Below are 10,206 nucleotides of genomic sequence, written 5' to 3'. Positions count from 1 at the left end.
GCTTGGCCTTGATCTTCTAACTCTGCTACCACTGCTAAATTACTACTTCAAACCTGTAACCAGGTGAGATGTGGCCATAGGAGGGCTAGTTTCAACTCAAGGAGCCACAGAATGTCAAAGCTGGACTTCTTTTTATAGAGAAGCAAACTGAGGACTAGAAAGATTAGCTGAACTGCCTGAGTCACCTAATGAGTTAAGTGGCAGAACTGGGACTAGAACTAACGTCTCCATAAGACCAGCTCAGAGATCTCACCAAGACTCCTGCCCTTAGAAAGAAACTTCTCCAGGGAGTAGGTTGAAGCAGGGTTAATGAGGGACACTGCAGTTTTGTCTCTCCTCTCAATCATTTTCTGTTCCCTCTCTATCCCACTTCATATAGCCTCTCTTTTCTTCCCATTTTATGTCCTTTCTCCATCCTGTGCCTGAACCCTTACCTTTCCTTTCTCCCTAGCTCACTCTTCTTTCTCCCAAACCTCTCTACCTATTTGCTCACTTAGGTCAGTTTCTGTTTGCTCTCCTCCTCATCTGTTCTCCCCATCACCTCTTCCTGTCACTTCCCTCCTTTTTCTTCATTGATTCCCAATAGCTCTGATTCTCAGCCCCTTTGAGATATTTGGGCTTGGACACTCAGTAGCGCATCCCTCTGCTCATTCTCATCCCTGTGTCCTAGGAAATTGACTAAACAAACTGCCCAGAGAATGCGAGTTGGGACCCAGGTGTACTATGTCTTGGTGTTTCCTCTGGTGTCTGAAGGATGGTCACAGCTGATACAGGTGCAGTGAGGAGACAAAGGAGGAAGCATTTGGGAGTGGGGGCACTGACAAGGAACAGAGGATGAAGACTGAGAGTAAGAAAAATTGGGTCTTAAACGTTAACTCCTAGACACATATATGGAAATCCTCAGGGATTCAAAGCAGGAAAGCATTTATAACACAGATGGGAAAACAGAGACACAAAATAAGATGGAAAGTGATCCAGGGCTTAGAGCAAGATTTGGTCCTCAACTTCCAGGGGACTTCATGTCACCCTAGAGATGGATTTTGGCATGTCGCCAATGTCACCAATGGGCATTACAGTGAGATTCAGAGTGTCTCAGGTCTCTCTGGGGGGCAGGAAGGACGAGAATCATTTTGTCTATTCCCTTGCGTCTGAGCAGAATTATACCTGACCTGGTTTGTATAGAGGACAGAATGGCTCTGGCCACAGGTATAGCCCTCAGAATGTTAGTGCGTGAGGGCTCTTTTATAACACTTCTAACGAGCCCTGCTGGCACAGTGGTTAAGAGCTCAGCTGCTAACCAAAAGTCAGCAGTTTGAATCCACCAGCTGCTCCTTGGAAACCCTATAGGGCAGTTCTACTCTGTTCTATAGGGGCCCTATGAGTTGGAATCAACTCGATGGCAATGTGTTTGGTTTTTTGTTTGTTTGTTTTAACCCAGAGGAGGTTCCTGGCTTATCAACAACCTCTGTAGAGTGTCTTAAAAAACAGAGATTCTTGAGTCCCACCCAAAATCTACTCACAATTTCCAAGGATGGGACCAAGAGTATGTATTTTTAAAATACACCCCTGGTACAGAGGCAAGTTTGGAAAATCATAAACTCTCTCCTATTACAGATCATAAAGTTGTGGTCTGAAGTCACAAAGTTAGTTAATGGCAGAGTCAAGACTAAAAGCAAGTGCCCTTCCCAGCGAAAGTGCTCTGGCCCATTGAGTAAGCTAAAACATGAGGTCCAGAACTCAAACCCTGACTTTTTCCAAGAAAGTCTCAACAGTTCTCCCCACTTCCAGGGGTTTCTGTGCTCCCCCATGGGACAAACCCTCAACAATCTGCTAACAAACCTATGTTAAAGATCAGTTACTCCAGTTCTCTCTTACCTTATGGGGTGGGGCTTACTCTGAGGAGTGGCTAGGGACACGACTCTTGGCCCTGGGTAGCTAAGAAGCCCCCGAGGGAATGGAGGCATATAAGGAGTGACTGGCACAGCCAGGAGGAAAACTTCAAAAAGAGTCAAAGAGGGTAAGCTAGAGAGAACTAGGAGTTCTAAGCCATGTAGAGCTGTTTGGGGAAAGGAGAGCAGCGTACAATGCAACCAGGGTGGATAAGCACCTGCAGGGCAAAGTTGGGGGCTCAGGCAGGGCAGAGCTTGGAGCAGAGGATGGTCAGAGTCCCCAGGACCTTACCTTGGGCAGGATAGCAGTCCTGTATGTCTGAGCTCTGCCTCCAGAGCTCTGCGATGTTCCCCACTATGGGCTGAGGAAGCCCAGCCTTTGCTCCTTTGCTCCTCTTGCACTGCTCGCTTCCTCCCCTCTTCTACTGCAGTTTACTGCCCTGGCTGGCAGAGGTACAGCCAGAGGGAAGGAGTTAGGTGGGGAGAAGGGTGAGCTCTCTCCTCAGTCTAGCCCATCCACCTCTTAAAGGCCCAGCACAATGGTCAGTGTGAGGGAGTGGTGGGGGTGGGGTGGGCAGAAGAGGATTAAGGCGAGCGATTGGTGACTACCACGTCTCAGGGAGGAGGAGCCGGCTGCCCTTCATCTTGCTGCCAGCCCTCACTGACCCCAATCTCGCAGTAGCTCTCAAAGTGAAACCCAAGGAATATCTGAGTTGCTGTGCTCCGTGAATCACCACTTCTCATTCTGGTCGGTCTCTCTCTGCATGTGATATGACTGTCTTTGTCCTTATTTCATCTGCCTTCCTTCCATGGCATCTGTTTCCACGGGCCTGTGCTCCTGTGTCTCTGCCTCCTGCTTTGCAGGGCACTCAATCTAGCTCTGTGGCACCAGGAAAGGAAGCAAGGAATAGGATGGAAAAGGAGGAAGATTAGGAGAACGGGAGAAGAGGAATGATTTATTAGAGTATAGAGGGCTGGTTAGTTATCTATGTATACATTTGTTAGCACCTCCAGTGTGCCAGGACCTACATGCATGTTTATAAATGTGCAGAGAGATGAAGCAAACTCGTGGAGTGGAAGAATTGAGAGCAAAGAGAGGAGCTAGAAAAATGTCCAATCTGCAAAGGAAAGTAATGAGCTCCTTACAAGGGTGAATGAACAGGCAGCTGAAACAGGAAGCAAAATTGAGGAAAGGGAATTTTAAAGGGCTTTATTATGACCCCATAACTCAGTGAGAAACTGAGGCCCAAGGAAATTGAGGTGCTGTCCTGGACTCATATGTGTCAGCTGTCAGCAGCAGAGACAACTACCCCCTTTCATACTCCCAAGCACTGTGAGCTGGGACCTACTTTTGCTCTGCCTTGGGAAGATTGTGGGGCATGGTTCTTTCTGGACCAGTGGATGACAATAAGGCAGCTGAGGGCGTAGGGCACAGTCCTGTCTCTACTTCGACTTCTGTGGGATCCTTTTCCAGTGAAGTGTATGTATCTTAATCATAGGCACAGAGGGAACTAACTGTACGAAATGCTATAATTTTAAGTGTCCTGAGATCTAGCTGCCTCTCATGGCTCCAAATACCCTTCAACTGCCTAATATTCTACCATTAGTGATTATTTATAGCTAAACCTTTAGTCCCATTAAAATACAATCCTCCTGAGTGAATATCATAAAAGTCAGAATAGTGGTTACTTTTGGGAGAAGGGAGGGGTTGTAATGGGATGAGGCACGTAGCTGGCCAAGCTCTATTTCTAATCCTAGACGCTAACAAGGATCTTTGCTTTATAATAATTTATTAAGCTATACATTTTCTTTATGTAGTTTTCTAGATCTGTGTTACATTTTACAAAAGGGTTTAAACTTTTTGCAACTGGTAATTTCTGAAGCCTTATTGATCTCTCACAATTTATACCCAGGTTGAGTATACCATACTCTTTACTGAGACCAAGTTTTGACAGAGGAAGAGTGGAGGCAGAAGATGGAGGCCCTAATTGTCCTCCCATTTCTACTCCTCCAACATCACCACCTCCTTATTTTTCCATGCTTCACCTTCACATTCCCTACTGCTCTTCCATATCCAGGGCTATATACGGTTGCCTCTTTCTGAGGTTGCCTCTTTCTGAGTCGTTTGCTTCAGCTCTATGTTTCCCAAACTCCTTCTCTTCTGGGTATCCTGTGAGTGGTATTATCACACATCCTGGATTTTCTGGGAGAGCCCAGGTTTCAAATACTGTTTCAGTGTTCCCATAAATACACCAGGACCCCCAGGCCGTGTGTTTTGATGTTTGGATGGGCACTTGGAGGTCTTCACAAGATTAGTATGACTCCAAAGGGTGGCTTAGCAGCACGCTGCCGTAGGGCACTCATTAGATCCAGGGAGGGAGCAGACAGATGGGGTCCCAGGCACAGGAACTGTCCATCTGCTTTGGTTGTTCCTATTTCCACAATTCCGGCCCTTCCCCCACTGTTTTCTATTATTAACAGATCCAGAAACCTGATCAGAGCAGCAGTAGCAAAGGGACTTTCTGGGAACCATGCCCAGGAAAGGCCTAGAAGCCCTAAATTGAAATGAAGGGGTAGCTGGCAAAGAGGGAGCCCTGAACACTGTACTCTCATCCTGCCACTCAAGCAAGCGCAGACTTGTCCTGACACCCAAGGTAGATGTCACTGCACCTCAACATTTCTGCTTCTCAGGACAGTCAGGCTGGGAAGTCAGAGGCCAGCTCCCCCAGCCTATGCAGCCAAATGGCTCAATTTCTGAAATAAAGCCCATTGTCTTGATAGTCAAAAAAGCAACTCAAAATATTAAATTCCATTTAAAAATCATCAATCTAACCACCTATAAAAGCCAGGATACATAACTTCAAAACACCAGACAATATACAGTCCCCATCCCAGAAAATAAAAACAAAACAAAAAACCAAGGAGGGGCAACCAAGAAGTATAAAATAAACCCAGAGAACAAAATGATGTTAGAATAAAAAATACAAATTATGTTAATATTTCATATTGACACAAAACTTGCAGAAAGAGTCATAAAACAAAACATAACTATATGATATTTAGAAGAGTCGTGTCTACAAAAAGATGTTACTAAAAGATTGAGAGTTAAAGGAAGATATCTGGGAAAGGAAGAACTGCGTTTTTGCTCTTATTCAAGATTGCCTTGGCTGTTTTGGCACTTTACATTTCCATACAATTTTTAGAATCAGGTTGTCAATTTTCACAAAAATAAATCTGCTGGGATTTCACTTAGAATTGGGTCTAATTTGCAGATTAATTTGAGAGAATTGGCATCCTTACAATATTGTTTTCCAATCCACGGAGATGATATATCCTTCCATTTATATAGTTAATTCCTCTCAAGAATGTTTCATAGTTTTCAGTGAAAAGGTTCTGTACATCTTTTGATGTATGAGTACCCGTTTCTAGGCACTTGATTTCTCATGATATTATAAACAATCTATTTTTAAAATTTCATTTTGTTTTATCGTAGGTATATACAAGAAACACAATTGATTTTTTGTATATTGACTGTATTCTGTGATCTCTCTAAATTCACTTAGTAATTCTAAGGGTTGTAGACTCTTTTGGATTATCTATGATGTGCACAATCATGTTGTAAGCAAAGAATTTTATTTATCCCTTTATAATCCTTTGCCTTTTATTTTCTTGGTTTATCACACTGGCTGGGACCAGTATGATGGTAAATGGAAGTGATAGTGGACATCCTTATCTCATGGAGATTTCAATATTTCATCATTGAAAAGCTTACAGTAGGTTTCTTGCTGATTCTTTTTATTAGAGACATGTCCTTCTATTCTTGGTTCTCTAATAAGAGTTTTTTGTTTTAAATGAACAGGTGTTGAATTTTGTAGTGTTTTACATCTATCTAGTGATTGTGATTTTTCTCCTTTTATGTTAATTGGATTGACTGGTTGTCAAGTATCAAACTTGTATTTTTGCAAAAAACCCAGGTTACATCTGATGCAGTATCATTTTTATATATTGCTAGATTTGATTTGCTTGTTTTGTTTGGGGATTTTATGTCTATATTCACGGGAGAAGACGGCCCTGGTTTTTCTTTCTTGTGATACCCCTGACAGGTTTCGGTGGCAGGGTTATGCTGCTCCAAAAGTGAGTTGAGAGTTTTCTTTTTTCTATCCTCTGGAAGTTTGTGAGATTGTTAATTGTAAGATATGAATGATGTCCCTTTTTCTGTTCATAAGGTTGTTGATTTATCGGTCTTACTAGGGTTTATCAATTTTATGTTTTCAAGGAGATGCCTTTTGTCTTTATTGTAATTTGTTTTCCATTTTTAGATTTTTTTCTTTTGGTATTCTTCCACTTTTTAAATTTGCTATTCTTTTCCAGTTTCTTGACATGAAAACTTAAGAGCACTAACAGCCCTTCTTCTTTTGTAATGCGTAAATTTAAGGTTATAGACCTTTTTAAGCATTGCTTTAGATGTATACCCCAGGTTTTGATATGGCATATCTTCATTATCATCCAATTCAAAATATTTTCTAATTTCCTTTGTGATTCCCTCTTTGCCTCATGGGTTATTTAGACTGTATAGCTTAAGTTTCAAACAATTAGGAACTTTACGATTTTCTTTTTCCTGGCTTAATTCCACTATGGGCAGACATTCTATTATTGTAATGTTCTTGAAATTTCTCAAGGCTTGCTTGATGGCCAGCTATGATCAATTCTCGTAAATGCTTCATGTACAATTAAAAAAAAGTATGCATACTGTTGATTTAAGAGTGCAGTGTTCTATGTATTCAATTAGGCTGTTTGTTATTCAAATTGTCAGCTTGTTATATCTGCTATTGAAATAAATGTGTTAAAAAATATATATTTTTAAATTAAATTTGACAATGTATCAGGAAAGTAAAGTCTCGTTTTATTTTTGGTTTCCTATTCCAAATGTTTTCCTTGGGTTTTTGGTAGCAACAACTTTGTATATCCCCCTTTCCCAGCAGGATAGTGAGCAGGAGAGACATATGTATAGATAAGGCAGGTATGCGCTGAAGGCTGATGCCTCCCCTTGTCGTCTTCCACCACTGAAACAATCATAGGCCCTCTAGAGCCCTGAAAAATATAAGCTAGAAGCAGGGGTTAGCTGCATCTCACTAAAAGCCAGGCAGCCTTCCCAGGAGCAAGAATGGAAACAGCTCTGGAGATGTGCTCTGAGTGCTACGCCCTAGAAAGAGGTGAAAATTAAAGTCTATGATAAAATGTCTCAAGCATTATCTTTCTACTTATAGAAGTCTCTCCCACACTGGTACCAAGTTCTGGCTACTATAGGCAGGAGTGAGGTTTTGTCCAGTGAGAGATACTTTATCAGGTAAGGGGCACTATCCCAGTCTCCCAAACAGACTTCACACATCAGTTGGACTCCTCCCAAGGGACCTGTCCACAGAGGAACCATCAATGCCCTCTTGGCAGGGGCAGTGTGTTTGTGTGTGTGTGTTTGTGTACAGAGGACAGAGGCAGGGGTGGGCAAGGATTACCTGACTAAAGTGCCTAGACAGCTTTATATTGATAGAATAAAATCTCCAGTTTAAAGAAAAACACTTATTTTTACAAAAACAGAAGCAAGTTTTATTTCAATCCTGTTGAGGGAGTGAGAGGGGTGGAAAACACAAAATGAGGGGAGGGGTCTCTTTATACATACACATACACACACAACATCAAGATCAACTACAAGAAATAATACCCATTTCCATTGTCCTCCCCACCCCAAACTCATATGTGGGGTCAAGGCCAGCTGAGGGAGAAAAGATGGGACAAGAATTAAGACACTATTGGCAAAATAACATGGCCAATGCACCAAAAGATGAAGACAATTTTCCAGGGAGCGAGGCTCTGGGCCTCAGCTGCTTCCCCAGTGGAGGGAAAATGAGAAAACTTTGGTTCAACAGGAAGGCGGTTGGCAAAAATCAGGGTTACCCTAGTGGACTCTCCAGATCACAGACTATGGGCTGATGGGAGTCAAAACATCTATCTAGTCCATGCTGTTCTCTGCTTTCTCCAAAACCTCTCCTCTTCAGGCATGAGATTAGTGAGAGCTGGCCTGATTCTTCTCTTCGGTTTAGAAGGCAGGGGAATAAGTGCTTATACTACCCTTCCTACATCTAGGCTACTTAATGACTACTTTCTTGGCTCTAACAACACAGAATCTAACAAACAAGGCCGGCTCCCTTTGTGAAAGTTGGCTTGAAAGAGCCCTTGTGTTGGTAAAACTGCCTCTGCACAAGTTTCTCTGAGTCTGCCCCTTAGAGACCCTTCCCAAACTTTAGAGACACCTTCAATTGTGTGAGATATGAACAGAAAAGACTTGGTCCCTCTCTAGAGTTGGATTAGCAATCCCATCTTTGATTGGAGATGGGGACTAGAGAAAGCAGGTGCTGGCAAGGGGAAAGATTGGGGGAAAGCAAGGCAGTTTACACCAGGTTACAGATTCAAGCCTGTGAATTGGAAGCAGAGTCATCTAAAGCTCCAGAGGGCGGAAGGGAACTGAATTCTCTGATACAGTATGAACAAATAGAAAACATTTTAGTAGTAACCCTGTAATTCCCATAGACCAAAAGAGAATGTATCAAAAGAAAAGACTGAGTGAGCAAGCAGAGCTCAACCCTCCATCTTAAATCTGCATAAAATGGACTCATTCAGCCAATACTGCTTCAAATACAATCAAGAAGGCAGCTGGATCTGCTGAAATTCACACTAAAGCAAAGAATAGGATCAAGTAGCCAGTCACCTTAATTCCCAACATCCCCTTTTTAAAAGTCATCCAGAAAATTCTTGAGGACTTGGATTGAAGATGGGGTCTCCCCGACCCAACAGAATACCCTTCCAGGACAGCCTGATGAATTAAGATGTCTATTTTAAAGTTTATTAGGAGAGTGAAAAAGGGAAAGCGCTGAGATTTGGGGAAAGTGAGTGGCTAAAGCCAGAAACAAGGTTAAGGTCCTTGTGACATCCAAGGGGTAGGAGAATGGGAAAGGGAAGTGAAATACATGGTGGGTTTCTGCTGTCCTTTGGCTTTATACCTTTCCCTTGCTTCCCACTACTCCCAACAGCTCAGTGCAGCTATTGGCCTGCCAGAGGGGATGTAATGCCCAGACCAACTTTTTATTGAGCTTATGCAGCTAACAAACTTGTAAACAGTGCCAATTGACAAAGTTTTGCTGAATATTACAGCTTGTGTCCACTAAACACACCTCTCTCTGAGATTAAAAACAAAAAAAACAAGTAAACAAACACTGAGAGAGAGAATGAAGAGACACATCTTGAGTCTTCCAGAAGGCAAAATAGAAAACGCCACATGGCTTGGTCCCAGGAGTTCACCATGCCTAGAGTGCTACTGCTCTCACCATGGTCTCCCCTCCCTCCCAGTGGCTAAGTAGAGGTGGGGGAGAGGGTCATCTTGGGCATGCTGAAAATACAGCATTTGCTGGTGTTGACACCCTCCTGGGGCTATGGTGGCTGACTGCTCTGTCAGGAGCCCATTTCCTGGGAGTAGCAGAAGGATCCCAGGTCCTTAAGGCAGCCCAAGATGGCAGCCCACATACCTCAGCAGGGGTCCCTTGCCCCTTTTCTCCCATGCAGTTCAGCATTGAGGTTGTCTATTCCCAGTCGACAATAAAACCTGAGCTGTTTTCCTCGCAGGTTCCCCCTCCCTTCCCCAATGTAGGGGAGCAGTGGGAGAGGACAGGGGAGGATCACTGAGGGGGCAGGGGGATACCCCGGGGGTCGGTGACCTGGCCCTCTTGCAGGTTCTTCACCAGTTGTGCAAGCCAGCGTTTTGTGGTGGTGTCATCTTTTAGCACCTGGGCAAAGGTCGTGTCCTTCAGCTGGTCAGGGAGGCACTGCCTGAGCGCTTCACGTGCCCTACATCAGAAACAAACAAACCAACCAGGGAGACCAACAAATAAACCCACATTTTGGGGACAGGGAAGAGCCCCTTTCTTAGACATAAATATACAGAATTCTAGAAGTCTATGACTCCGTCAAGTTACTTTACAAAGCCATTAAAACACTTTAAAGCTTCTGTTAGTCTTAAGTTCAGAAATCTCCAGGATCTGTAGTCTGCAAAAATTTTCAAAATGATGCCCCAAAGTACAATTTCATGACAAAACAAAATGGAATTAAAAGGTGCAGATTTACTTCAACTGAAACTGCTTTCTGATTTGTTACAATAAATACTAGCTAGAAATATATGAATATGCTCTAGGTTACAGTAATGAAACATTTCAAAAATCAGTACATTAATAGGGGATATGACCTGATTTACAGTATGATAAATTAATGA

General features: G+C 43.0%; 1 protein-coding gene across 4 annotated transcripts in view; it reads right to left on the bottom strand.

Annotated features, from left to right (window-relative positions):
- Positions 1-2,238: 2,238 nt before the first annotated feature.
- The window catches only part of CNOT9 (CCR4-NOT transcription complex subunit 9), a 35,946-nt gene continuing 27,978 nt past the window's right edge, over positions 2,239-10,206 (bottom strand). For 3 of the 4 annotated variants that reach the window (XM_004376318.2, XM_023731305.1, XM_023731304.1), the window contains one exon: positions 2,559-9,785. In XM_004376318.2, coding sequence (XP_004376375.1) covers positions 9,617-9,785 — 169 coding nt within the window. In that variant the 3' untranslated portion in view covers positions 2,559-9,616. Of the gene's footprint in view, positions 2,334-2,558; positions 9,786-10,206 lie in introns of those variants that run through there. The other variant, XM_023731306.1, reaches the window with a different exon arrangement.

This window comes from Trichechus manatus, unplaced genomic scaffold (genome assembly GCF_000243295.1).
Source record: "Trichechus manatus latirostris isolate Lorelei unplaced genomic scaffold, TriManLat1.0 scaffold00041, whole genome shotgun sequence".
Lineage (NCBI taxonomy): Eukaryota > Metazoa > Chordata > Mammalia > Sirenia > Trichechidae > Trichechus > Trichechus manatus.
Note: the sequence above shows the minus strand (reverse complement) of the source record. Positions and strands in the feature narration are given on the sequence as shown.